Here is a 17,510-nt window from a genome sequence, read left to right on the forward strand (position 1 = left end):
CAGTCTGCAACTTGATTTTAATGAATATGTGCCTGGAATAGCCCATTAATATACAATCTACCATAATTGCCTTATAATCAAATTATCTTGGATGTCTAGGTTTGCAGTAAGACCACTAACCAAGTTCTGGCTGGATAACAGATAAGTGACCCAAGCATGCTGAAGCACCTTCTTTGCCTTTACACCGCAATGGCAACAAAAGCAAGCCAGGGCCCAGTTGCACGCTTCTTTTCCTGTTCAACAGTTGGGCTTTCCTTCTCAGAGGAAGGAGGCCCTATATTGTCACAGCAGTCTTCACCACTAAGAACTATCACCCCACAGCAGCACAAGAAAACAATGTAATGATCCTGTCATCCAAATCTGACCAAGTGTTAACTAACAGAACTGAGTTGTTCTTACTTCTGTCCTAATGCTGCCTTGGTTAGAAATACCATTTACAAGGTGGGAGAAAAGAGCCCTGGATAAAATAAGCATGTGAATGGGAGTAGGTATGGATCCCGTAAATTCCCCGGTTGGCTCCACGTGCGAGTGTTAATTCTGTGAGAGCTCATTCCAGCCACGGTGCTGTGTGCAAGCCACAGAGCTTTGGAGTGAGAGAAACTACCACAAAACAAGTTAGCATTATTAAAAAGGGAGAAAAAAAGAAAAACGCCAAGGTGCAACAGATAATTTTGAGTTTTTGGCAAAATAAAATATATTATGTGCGGGTGGCAGGGGGAAGGAGAAGGAAGGGTAAGAATGCAAAGCCACAGAAATACTGTAGTCTTATCTACAACACCAGAGGGAAGAATTTATTCAGAACTGGCGAGGCTTAAAGCAGCTACTGATTTTTCAGGAAGACACTGCAAAAAATCAACACTGACGGAAAAAAACAATCAATCAATCAATCATTCTCTTTCATTGGTAGGAGGGAAGAACTGATGCAAACTGAGCAATTAGTTAGCAGCTGGAGGTCTTCACCTTTATCTCCTTGAAGAAGGAAGCTGTTTCGCCCTCGATAATTGGCTGCAGCAAAGGGCTTCTCCGCTTGCTGGAGGGGGAACCCTGTGACAGGTGTTAACAAGTATGTTATATTATGAACCCCTTTCTCCTCCACAACCTGCTTTCCGCTCATTCTCACTCACTCATTCACTCACTCTCAGCTCATCGCCAGACCATCAGGAAAAATCTATTTCTTAAAGAAGAAAAATATGCTTGGCAAACCCCTTGAAGCTTGGACTGTTTTCTCTCAAGATGTTGCTTAGTAAGGGACGTCAGTGCCAAATGTGTAAGCAAAATGCCTGGAGGCTGGAATACTAGCTGGGCAGAAACTACAAAGTAAAGGCTGCAAGAAAATAACCCCCAGCCTGAGGCCCATGCACACACATGCAACATTTGGTTGGCTCTCCAGATCTATGGTGTAAGCCCAACTAAACTCTCTAGGCCTGCTTTCCAGGAGCCTGATTTCCCACTGAAGTGCCTGAAGACGTATATATGGATTTTCAAATGTCTCTTGCCTCAGCAGGAACTTCTCACAGCTCTCATTAAAGGGGCTGGGGAAAACCCTTCTCCTCTCTCCTCTGCTAGCCACTGTGCAATTTCAATTTTGTATCTAAACAGAACCTGAGCTCACTTTTGATAGCTCTACCTTAAACTGCCCGTGAAGAACTAGAGGGTTTCTTTCTTCTGATTGCCAGCACTGTCTTCACAGCACACCCTGGGGAGTATTTTGCATACTCAAAGAAGAACAGCTTTTTGTTTTGTTTTAAATGCAGGACCACCTCCCACTATGTGCAGAAAAATGCACTTCTCAATGTGTCTGACTGCACTGAGTAATGCTGTGCCAGTCCATTCACTTCAGCAGGCAGTCTACAAAAACCAGCAGCCAGGACACGAGTGCTGCCTGGTAATAGCAAAAGAGTAAGGGATCATACATGACAGACAGAGCAAGCAGCAACCAAGATAAAACAATCCTCTTTCCACAGACAGGCTGAAAGGATTCTGGGTGTAGTTTTTATGTCAAAAAAAAATTTTTTTAAAGTGGTGTACACAAGTTCTCTAAAATTTGAGACTGTTTGCTCACTAGAGAGATGCACTGGATTCCATGCTAGTGTCAGTGCTTCCTTGCCAAAGCATCATCCTGAATGAGGGAATATCTGCCACTTGCAGCATCTCTTTAATACAAGTCAAGTGTTGGGAGGCTGCTGGCACTTTCTTTCAGCTGAGTGGAATCACACCTGCTGTAGGACCCACAAGTCTGTGATAATAGAACATTTTATCGTGTGTAACCAACCAACATGAAGACCTACAGCTCTGAGGGTGGATTGGTAAGAAAAGGGAAGGGAGCCTGTAGCCAAACACAAGGTGATGAAATAACAGCAGCAGCCCAATGGAAAGAGGAGAAACAATATGAGGTGGGATGTGTCCCATGACTCATGGGTGGGCACTAGAGTCCCTTGACCAACTTTGCCCACTGCAGTATCTTGAATGTCAATGGTTCACCCTTATTTATTTGGTCTTTGGGTGATAAGGGAGGTTGGGATTTGGCCTCTGTGACTGTGTTGTATGCAAAGGTGTGGTGATTCCCCTGTTTTCTCAACTCCAAACCAAACAAATAGCCCCTAAAAGCGTGTTCTACTTACAATAATAGGAATGGTGTTGGCCCTGGAGAGGATCTGTTTGACCAAGCGATATCTGTCATACAATGGCTTCATCACCTGTCGTTCATTTTTGGTTACCTGAAAAGGAAAAAGAAATGAGATCCATGAAGCAAGTCTGCAGCAAATACTCCAATCTCTAATGCATGTTCCTGTAATCACTTTTAGTCAGAGGGGGCTTGAAGGGAATTTTACAAGGACAACAGTCCAGTAGCAATAGTATGGAAATTGGAAATGTGAGTGCTCCTCACCCAGATGTGCCCCAGTCTCCAGGTTAAGCAACACCTATGCTGCGGGTGTCTTGTAACGTGGCTGTGTGAGACAGGAGATTCAAAAAACCAGCTTAGGTATCATATGTCCACAGCACAAAACCACCCATAGAGCCGCTAGTCTGTGCTTGTAATCACGTCTATCATTGTCAGGCACAACATGAGGTTTCCCACACTCAATCTTGTGGCATAGACCTCAGAGGCAGTGTTTATGACCCAGGAAAAGAGAAAGGAGCTGCAGTGAATGTCTGTCTCCCCAAGAAGGCTTTCCTAGGGTAGGTTAACCTACCAACTTCACAAAAGTCACAAAATCTGACTTTCCTACTTCGCTCTTCCTTTTAATTTACTCTCAAAGCCAGCAGTTCTTTTTAACTCCTTACCTTTTCCCTCCACCCTTCCTCCAAGCAACTTTGCTGGGAAGAGGAGCTACCACCGACCTGAGACAGGATGAAGGTATCAGGGTTGTGTGGCACAGAGGAGACAGGATAGCACTATGCTACCCACCTTGAACCTTCCTTACATTACTCTGTCCCTAACTCCACTCCTCCTAGCTGCACATTGCACTCCCCTCCTCAGTTTGAGAATTGCTGTTCTAAGCTTCTGGTGTTCATTTTACTCTAATTTGCTTTGAGATGCAAGCTAAGAAGAAAATCTCAGTGGTACTGAAAATGCAGAAGGGAAGACTGAATCCCATAGCAGACAATAGCCAGTGTGGGAAAATAAAGGTCTGTCCAACTAAGCACTAGTTGTAAGGAAGTGGGGGTCTATTTCACTAGCAGGGCTGAAAAACAAACAAACAAAATATTCAGCAGAACCAAACTGATCATCATCTGACTTTGTATTCAGCATTGTCTGACCTACATTTTATGACTGTCCTTCCATTAGATCTTTTGTCTAACAGATTATAAAGCTCTTAAGAGAGGAAGCTTTAACTGATTCTGATGAAATTCCTACCTTCCTCAAGGCTTTTCACTGCTGCTAATCACCAGAGCATCTGAACAGCTGCCATGTAAAAATCAACATCACCAGTGCAACCCCTACTGAGCTTGTACAGTCTCCCTTTCTGCAACAGAAATAGGAGGGGAGGGAAAGCAGCTTGAGATAGGGCAGAAACTTTACAGTGAACACTGGGATCATTCTTTTATTTTGTCTGCAACTAACTTTCACTGGAGCAGGCTTTTTAAAGCTTTCACATAATCTCTCTGGAGCAGGAGAGGGTGCTGGTCTGTGAGGGGCAAAGGAGATGCTCTAAGTGTTGGCAGGAGTCAGACTGGCACAGATGAACTCTAACAACTTAGAGGAAGCATCTTCATCGTGACACCCAACTCTATTTCTTACTTCAGGGAGAGATGAATAGGGAGGAACAGAAGGAAGACCTTTTATTCCTGTTTGGATTCAATGCAAACATCCCCAAGTCTGAGATGGGGTATTTGGATGGGCAATCTAAGCTCTAGAGCCTGCACGTCCCAGACCCCCAAAGAGCAGCCTGGCTCCAACACCCAACAACCCTGAGCTAGCTATCTGTGGGGCAGAACAAAGAGCAGGCAACTCGTGTTGATGAGAGGGGTACGACCAGTGGTACACATTTCATTCAGCACTCTCTATTGCACTGAGTTTTGTGCTGATGTATCTGCATTCAATTATACTGACTAGCAAGTTGTCTCAAACTTTGAAAATTTTTCTAAAACCAATTGATCTTAATCAGGCATAAAACTGGAGAAATCTGCTGGCCTACTGGGCTCGTTTCCTAGCTTTGCTATGTTAGGAGTTAGTATAACACGAGGCATAGCATCACTGTCGACTCAGGCAGTTTCTGTTACTTAGAAAAAAAACTATGAAAGGGCTTATGCTGAGGCTGAGAACCAAACCTTTAGTTAATGACACTTCAGAGTAGATAAATACCCCTGTTTTGTACAGAGAGAAAACCCCCCCAAAACATAAGCCTTGGAATGGGCAAAAAATCCTTAGGTGTGTTGGGGAATGGAAAAATACATGACATGCTTCAGAGTCTGAATATCACTATGGAGCAACAACACAAAGAATTAATTTAGGCATCGAAGGTAAGTTTATGGGGCCTGAGTCAGCCACACAGACTTACACCAGCACATTTAAACAGAAAGCAGACTCTGAAGAAAAACGTTTTGCACATGGGCAAACTGTCTCACTAGGTAAACACAAATAATACCAGTGAAACCTGAGTATATTTTGGGAGAACATCAAAACGCAAAAAACCTGTTAGAATAACGGAGCCTTTGACACAGCTCTGGGGCACACTCCATATGGCAAAGAGCAGCAGCCAAGGAAGAGACCATTGCTTGCATTGTTAGAGCAGCTTGAGAATTTCCGCAGAGAGAGATCTTTTGGCTTCACTAAAACAGTTCAGTTCCACCTCTGCAGGTTCATCTATCACTGGTGCAGAAAGACCCAGTTGCACAACAAATCTGAGCTCCATTGTTTTTCTTGTTTAGTTAAATATCTTAAAAAAAAAATAGTTGGCTGAACTATCCACATTCTCCTCAAGCTCTCAGTACTTTTCCACTGCTGTAATGCCAGGAACTGGAAGCAGCAAAAGCTGATCAGCTGTGCCTTCCTTGCCATGCGGTTCAGTGTTGCTAGGTATAGACTGCTTACTTAAAAACAAATACGTTAAAAAGCAGTTGTAGAAATAAAGCATCTGAAAGGGAAAAAATAAAAAAAGCTATGCTGATAAGCTGGGCTCTGGGCTTGCTCTCTTTGTAAACAGATTTAAGTGAGTTCACTTCAATGAGATGCCACCTCTTGCTTTACATCACTATAAAAGCAGCAAAAGCAGACTTAGACTCTCTGCTGGAGAAGACAGGGAATATTAAGTGGATTGTCTTGTATTGGCCTTTTGCTGTTTTACACAGTAACAAAACTGCATGTCCTCTCATACAGCCATGCTGTTTTCACCTGCTGATGTACGTGTACATATACATACTAGTACTTTATGAAGGATTTTACATAGATTTGTGAGGACTTTTTTAAGCCAATGGGCAAAGGAGGATAACTCAGGAGCAAAAGGAAGGAAGAGATCAGGACTCCCATGCAGCAGAAGAATAACACCTTTGTCAGCTGTACTAATTAAGTGCTCCTCATAAGCAGTAAATGGCTGCTCCTAGGCCACTACTCAAGGTATTAGCACCACTCTGAAATGAATTACTTTACCTATACAGATGGTAGCAAAGATTATAATGTCATCAGTGAAAGAGGAGGAGAGATTCATACAAAGTCAACCCCAGTGCATGGTGGCTGGGAACTGAAAAGCCACCGTGTTTCTGTCACAGCAGAGGTCAACAGAACACACTACCTAATTCTCCATCTTCGCAAATTATGTTTCTTTGTTAAGATGAAATGCAAAGAAACCTCCTGCCCTTCTGCTGGCATAGGGAAACAAGCATGCATTTCACAGGAAAGAAAGAAATCTCACTGCAACTTATGCTGTGACACTCAGAGACTAAACTGTGCCATGAAACCTCTGGCATAAGATGCCCTCCATGCAAATATCAAGGTGCTGTGGGAAAAACTTTGCAGCTCCTCTAAGAAAAGGCAGTGCATGCACACACATCTTTCCAATTAGCCATTAATATTGCCAAATTGAAAAATTCCTAGCTGGATGGGGGATACAACTATTCCTGTGCAGACTGTACCCCTGGCAAAGCTGGTGAGTCAGCTGGACTACACGCTGAATATCTGCAGATCCTGGTGAGCATGATGCCAAAATAATGCACCTTCGACCTCAGCTCAGTCTACCTGCTAAGTATCTGCCAAGTCCTGCACTGTGTGCAGACACCATCTTGCTGAGAACAGACTCCTCAGGAGCAGTGGTAGCAAAAAACAAGCTGTTCTGCTCTCCCTGGTCTTAGTAACCAGATAGACTAGGCCAGCATGAGATTTCAAGCAAACCCATCCCAGTCAAACAGAAACACTGTAAAACTAGTAGCCAACTCAGGGCTAGAAAACCTATTTTTCCACAGGCAAGCGTTCTGAAACATGCACCAAGCAATATGGCTGGGTGTGTCTTCTAGTGTTGCTCCTTCCTTGCTTGAGTAGGGAAAGTAGGAATGGCTGAGTAATTTGGGAGGAGAGAGTCGGAAAAGGAGTATTATGGGGATCATTTACCACAGACAAAGACATATAAAGAAACACTTTGAAAAAATGCTGCTGTACATACCGGTCTGCCATGAATGCTTTCGTAATACAGCAAGGCTTTTTGAAGAGCCACCTTCTCAGCTGCTATCTGATCTCTTGTCATGTCCTGTAAAAAGTGGAACATGGAGAGAGGAGAAAGAAAAAAGTCAGATTCCTAGACTCAAACAGTACTGATCTGTGGTCCTACCAAAGTCATGTTATTTTGTCATTAATGTTTTGAAGACTCATCACTGCTTTCCAGTCCCCTTTTCTCAGTTACATGGCTACAGAGACCGTTATGATGAGTGGCCCACTTTGTACAGTGGAGGCAGATTAAAACCAAATAACCTTTGGACCGGACAGAAAAGTGTTGTATGTACATAAGGGGATTTATCAATTTTCAGCGTGCTTTGAAAAAACAGTGCTATGCAACTTTTAATTGTGGTGGTTGTTTTTCACTTAAGATGGCCTGCCTTTTAAGTCCTGCAATGAAAAGCATGTTCTTTCTTGTCCTCCAAATCTGAGACAGGCTCCGGTACCTCTTGCAAAGCTTGCTGTCTTTACTTTGACTGCCATAAACACACTTAACTGAGAACTGAAGTGCGGTCAGACCATCTCCTGCCAATTCTGCTATGGAGCGATAAGCTCTGGCAGACAGGCTGGGGAGACCAAGCCAAAAAAAGGGCAGACTGATGCAGGAGACTTCCATAACTAAGTTTGCCAGAGCTCCTCCACTGAACTTGCCTGACACTGGACATTGCCTCCCTATCATTGCACCAAATATTATCACAGGCCGTCTTTAAAAGGTCAGGCTGTGGATTCTTGCTACTGCTGCAAAACTGCCAAACATACTGTGTGTATCTTCTTGTTCTGCAAACCTAGTAAACAAAGATAATTCTGTCTGCTCCTCTCTTGCAAAGCACTGCACAATTTACATGTCAGCAGGCTCAAGGACTTCATTTACAAGGCTACCAACAACTCAGGAACTAGCAACATCAGACACAAAGATCTCTTTGCTGCTAACCCTCAGAGATTATAGAAGCTAACAGGACTCAATATGAAACTCAGAAGAGCAGCTATAAAACGCCCTGAGACAAGAGCACTCAGCTTTGGAGTGAATCAAAAGAAAATAGATGGCCTAATCTCCAGAATGACTGGAAGACTCAGAATTTGCCAAAGCCTTCGGACGTAACAGAAATATCCAAACCTAAACACAAGGTGCAAGCATCCAGAAATGTTACTTGGAATCTGTGAGAATCAGAGAAAGAAAGCACAATGACATTCAGTAGAAACAGAGCTCTGGGGAAAAAAAAAATCACATATATTAAAGACAGAGGGAAAGAAACTAAGGCAAGTCAGGCAGGAATAAAGGTTGTAGACTTTGTGACAAAACCTAAAAGATTACAAAGCTTTCACGAGTGACTGTGCAGCCATGTGTTCCACACTGGTACTTAAAAGCCAAAATCTGATCTGCAGATATTGTACCTTAATATCCTCAGGTCGGTTTGTCTCTGCTCGTTTTTCTTGAAGCTTCTTCTGGATAGACTCAAGAGTCACTTCCACAGCAGGCTTGGTAGATTTATCTGACAGGTCTTGCTTCTTGTCATCTTCCTTTTCGAGCTGAGAACCAAAGCTCTTGGGGAGCGTGTTGCTCCGCTGACGCACCACAGGGGCAAGGTCTTCCTCCGATATCTTCAGTTTTGACTCTACAGGAGAGAGTTTGGCAGAAGAGGAATTATTTTTCTCTTTTAAAATGTGTTTTCAGTGACAGTGTCACTGCCTAACATCACATTTAAGTGAGGCCAACTCCAGCCCAGAAGGTACACCAACGGTGGCTGCTCACCTTTAAGTTGCTTTCGGAATTTGGCCAAGTCATTTGTCCATTTGAGCACTTCAGGGTTGGCTGCTTTATCACTGTGGGAAGGCTGCAAGGAAAGAACAGTCATGATGAATCTGTGCTAAACCAGCAAAGACCCACTGAAACACACGCCTGTCACAAAGATGTGCAGTAGAATTTGGACCCAGGAGAGAGCAAAGGCATTGCCTTCTGACTGCTACCTGCACAACTATTACCAACTCACTGCAGACCTTGCTTTGATTGCCCTGCCTGTCACAAGACTGTCTCTTAGAGGCACTTTGACATTGATTTGTTTTTGGAAAACACTAAACTTCTGAAGACAAAATTCAAATATTATGTTGTAGCAGGGGCTCAGAGGCCCAGATTCACACTGAAGTCCTTGGTCTACTCTTTCTTACCAGGTAGGCATCCCCAAAATAAGGGAAATCTTGAACAAACAGTTTGAGGAGAGTTAAGATGTATGTATTCATATGAAGTTTGTCTACCATCCAAAGACACTGAAACAATCCAAATGCTAAGGCTACAGAGAGCTCTGCACATCTCATTCAGCCTTTCTTGACTGCAGGCAAGATCCTTTCAGTACTATCCTTTGTGGTTTAGATCACCAGCAAACATGCACAGATATGAAGCTTTAGTTCCTTAAAAAGCTTTCTGTGCATCAGAAGGGCATGTCAGGAATAATTAGAGTACAGTACACTGCTGCTGCTCAGCAGCACTTGACTATGGTTCCTCATACAGGAGCAAAGGCTCCTGCTATCTTCTTTTCCTTTGCAATGCACCGGTGTCCTGGGATTACTGTCAAGGAGGCTTATGCAAATGAGACCTGCAGTTGTGCTTCACAGCAGCCAAACTTCCAATAAAACAAATATATATATATTATAAACAAATAAATGAGAAGTTTAGCATAGCTGTTCCCAAGCAGTGAGTTACTGGCTCTTAGAACACTATCTAAAGTGGTGAACAAAATTTTAGGAGTTCATTAGGCCACTTCTCATGCTGCACTAACAGCACGCAATACTTGGGAAGGGAATTTGCTTAGGAGGGATGCAGGTTTTTCATTTGTTGGACAGCAACCTTTTTATTTATTTATTTTTTTAAACTTTCCAGCTCTGTATATATGTTTGATAGAGTTCCCTGATGTCCTTTCCCTTTGTTGCTAATGCACACTTCTCCACACCAATGCTTAGCTCCTAGAGACTCACTCTGTATTTCCTCTCCTCTTCAAATTTGTCCTCAAACTTCCTGATCTTTTTCTTCAGTCCCTGAATCCTCCGAGTCAACTGTGCAGGGGTCAGGTCCTCTCTGTCATCTTCATAAGATCCCAAGGAAGAACTCCGCCTCCTAGCAAGAGCAGAGATTGCAGTAAGAGCTTATGCAGTACCTCTTCATGCACAGAAGGCCAGTTACACTTTGGGTAAATAAAGGCAAATCTCATTCAAGTGAGAAAGCTATGTTGCTACTCTGTAACGACAGATAGCACAACAGGATGCTACAACAGTCTCTTTTGGTGACAGAAACTCCCTAGATATTAATTCACAAACCCAGAAACCATCAGAGTTACCAACAACTTTTATAAAAACTCTAAGTTCCCTGTTGGTAGGAACAGGATCCCAATACAACTCACCTCATGAATGAATGGGAATTGGGAGGGGAAGGAGGCACTTCTGTATCATCCAGGTACTGTTGGCTCTGTCCATAGGCATAGAAGCGAGGGGACAGCATAGGATCACTGTCCTCATCCAGAAGCTGGCGAATTAAACGGCCGGCCTGCGGAGAAAGGCGAGCCTCATCTGAATCTAAGCTGTCCCGCTGCCATGAGGAAAGAGCAGGAATGGGCTCTGGAAACAGTAAGACAAAAGCTGTTTGTATCACTTTTGTTTCACATATACTACATACTCAAGGCAACTTTTATGTAGACATAACATCCTTGATTCTTTGTTGTCAGGCAATCTCTGGGTCATTATTCACATCTGCCCAGGGTGCAAAGCAGTACAAAACACTGCCACAGAGGGTGCTTTGCACAAGCATAAACAACAACCTAGGTGCAACAGAGAACTGTGCCCAAAATCTGGCCAGTAATTACCACGGACTGATACCAAGCAATATTATCACCAGCCAGCACCTTTGTGGAAAAGGTTATGCTGGATAAAACAGAATTATTGACATATGGCAGCATAAAGGAGGCAACTCTGGTCTGTAGGAGGAATTTGTTCAATTTTCAGGATGAGCAAATGCTGTAAATGAGTAACAAAGCAATTGTACTCCTGCAGTCCTCAGACTCCTGCACTCCAACACGACTCAGCTGCCAGCCAGTACAAATTCAAAGACTGGCAGTAAGCATGCATTTTTCTAGTCTGTAGGGAAAGGGGGTCTCACATTACTACCTGTTCCACAGAATACCTAGCCTGTAAAATGACAACAGTGATGTTACCGTATTACCATGTTACCATATTACCAGTGATGGTAATATGGTCTCAGTTTTCCTCTTTTCTTTCTCACAAGCAAACCTAGACCACACTAGAAGCTGTACAGCTGCTTAGTAGCATGGTAGAGAAGTGAAGAAATAGTCAATTGTCTGGGTGATCTAACCAGCTGGAAGTATAAACAACCCTGTATATGGAGATGGTGGGGTGGGAGAGAAAGGAAAACCCGATTTAGCATTGCTGATTGGCATACAGGAGCCCACAGAAAGCAATCGCCTCAGTCTTGTGATCACTCCCTCTGGATGTCATAAGGGGTCTAATGTTCTGTGTTCAGATAGTTTACTAAGCTGATTTGCATGCTCCTACTTAGCACCATAGGATTAGACAGTTTAAGAGCCAGGCTTTCAACTTATAAATCTAACAAACAGTTCTAGAGTCAAATAACAAAACAAAAACACTAGAGAAAGCTCACAGATAAGTCACAGAGCTATAGACTCATTATTTCCTGTGCCTAGTGGGACTAATCTTACTCCATGAAGAACCTGGGCTTTATAAGTTATCAGTATTTGAACAAAGAGCAGTATTTCTTTTGGCTTGGGACAAGGTTAACATTTCCATAGCTCACAATGGATCGCATGAGGATTCCCTTACAGAATCGCCAGGCTGTTCAGTATTCTCCTACCTCCAACTCGGGCAGTACAGGATCATCCACAATTCAGCAATGACAGGCTTGGAGGTATTCTGCATGCATCCTTGCATCAACTGTTACTTTCCTCCTCTTCCCTTCTTCCTCAGCACATGAATATAAATTGCACGCCTCTGCTTAGAGACTGATGCTACATGCAAACTGGTGAGTTATTCTGAAAGGGATGGTTGGAGGTTTCTGCATAAGAGCCTCTCTCAGGTGTTGTGATAAGGGAAAGGCATACGCTGCACATACAAGCCTAGCTCACAGAAGTTACTTTGATGAGGTATGCAAACCCCAGATGTATGTACGCTATATTACCATGGACTGGAAAGCTTATTTAGCCTACGCTTTGCTGTTAATTTCTGGAATGTGAAGTTTTTCTAAGCTGCCTTCACCTTGACAGTTCTTAATACCTGAAATATTTTGCTCAAGGAATCCAGTAACAAGCAAGGTAAAATGAAGGGCAAACCTTTGAGTCAAATTGTGACACTTCAGTGCAACACCCTTCCCTCAATCTTAGATCGACAATAATTTCAGGAAGGTCTTTACAGGATTGCTTGAAGCAAAATAGAAGGCTGATAATGCAACAGGAACTGACTTGATACCTCACTCTTGCTGGTCAAATGAAAGTGATGCATGTGACTCTTCCAGACATCTCTCATTTCCAGTTTGTGGAAACTCCCACCTCCATACAGAAACTGATCTTGGAAATTGTTAGATCACACCCCCATGGAATAAAATTAGAAGAAATCAGTAGCATATTTAGCAAATTAAGCTTCTATCACATCTGCTAACAAAGCCATTACCAACCCTGCATGATGCATGTGACTTTGTCCCAAGGTGGATTTACATACCAGATAGCATGCAACATTCAGAGTATTGCAAGGCTCAAAAGGACTCTGATCAAATCCCGGCTTAATGCAAGTTAGCAGAGACGGAGGTATGTGTAGCTTCTACTTTGTTGTTTTCAAAATACTGCCAAAAAATAAAAACTCATGTTCCAAAGGAGGGGTCAAAAGGGGAAGGAAATATGTCCTAAAAGGAAAAATCAAATTTGAGACTCGGACAGAAGAAATGGCTGCTGTAGAAAATCAGTTGTTTTTAACCCTCACCCATGAAAGGCCTGACTCTATGGGTAAATCACTTCCCTTGACAGTTGTAGGTATTTAGAAGAAAAATCTCACCTGAACACAAAATTGCTCTCCCCTCTGCCCCCAAAGCAACAGAGCAAATAATAAAGGAACATATTCGGATCAGAGTTATGGATCATATCTACATCATATGATAAACTGGATCAGAGCTATCATCTCCAAGTGCCTTGTTTCTCATACTGGGTATGTGCCAGATGCTTCAGCTGGAAGCACTGGAACTGCTGGATTGCACATACAGTAACTGACTAAAGGTAAATTTCTTCCTAATCTGTCATTGCATGATCAATCAAATCTTGCCTAATGCAATCTTTAATACCTTTCATCATTTATTTACTTTAGAGATATCAAAGTGTTAAGCTCTTTTCGAAGGCTGCTAAATTCCTGGACTTTATGTTTCAAGTTTGAAATATCTGCTATTAGTTTTGGTGTTGCCACCCTTTCCGCTATTTGAAGAATATGAAACTCGGTGAAGAATATAAAAGCTTTATCTTTTCTATGCCACTGACTTGACAGAGCAGAGTTATCCTTACTCATCTTCTGTCTTGAACAGAACTCCCTTGCTGAGAGAAAACTTTCAGTTTCTCTAGCCATATCTACATTCTTTCTATTTACTATATATTTTTTCATTTTTCCATAATGAAAACTTTGCATGAAAAAAATTATTTGGCAGTAACTAACTGCCATGGCTGTACCAGTGTAGAGAAAGGATGAAAGAATCTTCCATTTTTCAGTCAGACTCTCAATCCAATGCTTTCAAGTACTCATTCTCTAAGTTGGCACAGAAATGAAATACACCACTATTGAGCTTGCAGTCTTTCAGAAGTGCTGCCTTACCTTTCAAAATCCCACAGGTAGCTAATCTGCCACCAAAGCTGCCAGCCACTGGCAGGCGTTCTGCAATGCTCTGAAGGCATACATATGTTTGTTACAATACAACCTCTCTGCCAAACAGCCGTACGGGTGACTTGAGACGTCAAGAAACCAATTTTAAGCAAGAATGAAGAAAGCCAAATCATAGCAAATTCTGCAGTGGTTATTACTGGTCAGCGCCAAGCCATCTTGCTCTACTTTATAACTGACTTTTTTTTTTTTTTTTTTTTTTACACTGTTATTGTTTGTTTGTCACACAGTTGCTGGGGGTGGCTGCAGGCAAGAACTTCACACAAGCTGGGATGCCTGTACACACCTTCCCGCAGAGGTGTGGCCGGCAAGGTACCATCAGGGTCTCCTGGTCTCCTCTCTGCAGCCACCATAACTGACGTATGCTGCTAACACTGCTTTTAAGCACATCAGTCTGGCAAACAAAGGAGGCCAAAGTCTTAGCTGCTGCAAACTGATGTAGGTCTAGAGGGATTAACAAGTCTAAACTAATTACAACACCTGAGGTCCTAGTATTAAATCCCATTTGAAAGACCCCAGAAAAAGAAAGACCTCTTGTAATGAAGGGAGTAAAAGAATTGAAAACCCTAAAACACTCACTAGCTCACTAATGCCCTATCCTTCACAAATCTTACACAGAATTGTTAAAAATATCCTTAAATAGTACCCTCAATATTCTTCCTTAGCATATCAGTATACCAAAAAGGACAGCTCAAATAAAGCTCTACCACTCTTTTTCAGCTAGTTGGATGAAACATCATTCAATTAACTAACAAGCCAACAATATTTTGTTAATAATGTAACATCATAATAAAAAATTAGAAAATACATATTTGTTAAAATATGGATAATATAAAAGGACATTAGTTAACAGAATTAATTTCTGCACATAGTAAAAAAAAATGCTATGTGTTTTATCACCTTTTGGTTTCTCATGTTAAAGACAGTCTGTTATACACAAATAGAGACATATCTAAGTCTGAAGCGTCAAAAAAAATTCTAACACCCATTTTCTCTGTTGCTATACTCTTTGTTTCTTCTCATGGGAAAGTATCGATTAAGTTAGTCTCAAAACTATTTGTAAATGAGCTTCACCCTCAAAGTCTTAGCACTGCAATACCTGGACTGTCAACACTGAAGAGAATGTTTATTCATTTAAAACTTCTGTTTTCATTCTATTTTTTAGAACTTTAAAAACATGCAAAAAAAAGTCTGACTGTTTTTTTTAAGTGTTTGTTACTGCAAACTCTGCTTGAATGTCATCTATGGATTTTTTTTAAAAAAATTGGAGTAATAAGGCAAAGTAGGCAGCAATCACATGCATCACATCAATTAACTGAACACATCAATTTACTGAACTGTCTATTCCAATCACTTGCAGGGCTATTCACTTTCATGAAGAGCTACATACTTCTAGTGCTTTTCAGAATTTCCTTGAGGGCAGGATAGCAAATTTGGGGCTTGAATTAGTAACATTTCATAAGAATTCTATACAATAGCATCAGACTATGAAAGAACACTGTGTCCTCTTCACTCATGGCATATGATTCAAAAATAATCCGCAACTAGATTAAAAATCTTTGCTATGGAAGTAGCTCTGAAAACACTGCTTTACAAGCAGTCACAGCCTGCGCTGACTGATTGGCTTTGCAGGCAGCAGTCAGACAGCCCAGTTCACTCTCCATTTGCCAGTGAAAGAGGGAAGCTGCAGGGTCAAGGTGACTGCTCATGAAATGCCGCTGGCACAGGCTTCGCTTTTGCATTTATTATGGAGACAGCTCAGTTCACACCCAGCTTGAGAACAAAAACTGTTTGATTTGCATCCACTGAATGCACACAAGTAAAACACTTCTTTCAAATCCCAGGAAATACACCCAGGTTAAGTGTTTGGTCCTTGAATTTGGCCAAGATACTACTTACACCGTATGTACTACATCATTAGCCATGTGATAATGACACCCCTCTATACAGCCCTACACACAGCACATGCAAAGCTGCTGCAGAAGGTCAGTGTAATGGGTGGGCCAGGCAGCCCGACTGGCTGCTATTAGCTCAGCCCGAGCATGTGGCAGAGTGTGAGCCTACTGCTTTGAGGAAGCGGAAGCAATTTCTGTGTCCAAGCTCTCCCTGCATGGCTTTAGGCCAGGGGAACACATCCTGCAGAAGTACAGTCAATCTCTCTTCTTGTGTACAGATTTGATCACATGGTAAAATTAAAAAAAAAAATCAGGTAAAATCAGTATCATTTCCAGCAGAGAAAGTAACATAACATAAAAGGCAGGGGGTCCTGAAGTTGAGAACATTTCTTCCCCACCCCTGCCCACGCCAGCTTATCTGATAACAGTTACCACACTCCTGTGTCCTGAAGAAGAGGGTTTTAAGGCAACTCTGGTCTAAACATGGAGAGTTTGCTTGGGTGATGAATCAAAGCTAGTCAATGGGTGGAGTTATCCTGTATGATTGTTTTTTGTGCCCATTCTCCAAAGCCCTTTCTTAACATTTGACTGGAGGCAGTAACAGCTACAGCTGAAGGCAACCCCTCAACCTGTAACTGTTTTCACAAGCCACTAGTAAAAGGCCCCAGCAGACGCCCTTTGCCCTCCCTGGTTGCTAGATGTCTGCGTGTCCTGCAGTACGATACAGAGGACTCCTCCAGAAGTCAGCTCAGCTGTGTTTGGAGGAATGGGCAATTTCCTGAGGAATGGACCATTCAGATTTTCTGGAACAAAGCAATGAATAACTCTCTGTTACTGCATTTGGAGGCACAGTCTTCCTCCTCCTCACTGGGGAGGTGACCAGAGTGGCAGCATGGAGCCCAAAAAGATGTGTGAAGGTTTCAGCGACATAGGCTGGCATGGGAAGGGAGGACGCCCCAGCTGCTGGAGTCAGGGATGGGCAGTAAATCCTTGCCTTGCACAGCTAATCTCACTGACAGATTCTGCCTTTAGCTGTGGAAGAGATCCGACAGCTGAGGTTAGCATCTTCCCCTTTTTGGCTGCTGCCAGCTTGATTTCACATCCACAGCTAGGAAAGATTCAGTCTCTCATTGCCAAGACAGAAACCACCATTTTGCTGCACTTCTAACTGTACCAACAAAATGGTGATTCTGGAAGGCAAGTATTTTAGAAGACAACATCTCTCTCATCCCAGACAGCTGCTCCTTTTGCAACTGCCCACCTCTTCCTCTTGTCAAGTACATTTTAACAGAATGGAAGAAGGAAGAATCTGAAAAAAGCGCTCTTCAGAAACAATCACGCGTGCTTATAGGCCTGTTTCATATTTACAGTGCAAAAACCTAGAATCCAAACACAAGAGGGGACCAGGGGTTTGTACCAGAGGTGCTGCTGATTTCATATGATGGGACAGCTTTTGGCAGACAGACAAGGGGCTGTATTCTCCCTTCAGGTGTTCATATGACTCCCACTAGTAATACTGGTAGTGACAGGCATGCACGAGG

At 42.6% G+C, this 17,510-nt stretch overlaps 1 protein-coding gene across 6 annotated transcripts in view; it reads right to left on the reverse strand.

Annotated features, from left to right (window-relative positions):
* Positions 1-17,510, reverse strand: part of FAM13A (family with sequence similarity 13 member A) — a 115,847-nt gene that overhangs the window by 10,788 nt on the left and 87,549 nt on the right. For 5 of the 6 annotated variants that reach the window (XM_067297528.1, XM_067297526.1, XM_067297527.1 and 2 more), the window contains 7 exons: positions 10,537-10,750; positions 10,115-10,253; positions 8,898-8,979; positions 8,540-8,760; positions 7,098-7,181; positions 2,622-2,717; positions 961-1,044 (listed from right to left, as the gene is read on the reverse strand). In XM_067297528.1, coding sequence (XP_067153629.1) covers positions 961-1,044; positions 2,622-2,717; positions 7,098-7,181; positions 8,540-8,760; positions 8,898-8,979; positions 10,115-10,253; positions 10,537-10,750 — 920 coding nt within the window. The remainder of the gene's footprint in view (positions 1-960; positions 1,045-2,621; positions 2,718-7,097; positions 7,182-8,539; positions 8,761-8,897; positions 8,980-10,114; positions 10,254-10,536; positions 10,751-17,510) is intronic. The other variant, XM_067297529.1, reaches the window with a different exon arrangement.

This window comes from Apteryx mantelli, chromosome 5 (genome assembly GCF_036417845.1).
Source record: "Apteryx mantelli isolate bAptMan1 chromosome 5, bAptMan1.hap1, whole genome shotgun sequence".
Classification (NCBI taxonomy): Eukaryota; Metazoa; Chordata; class Aves; order Apterygiformes; family Apterygidae; genus Apteryx; species Apteryx mantelli.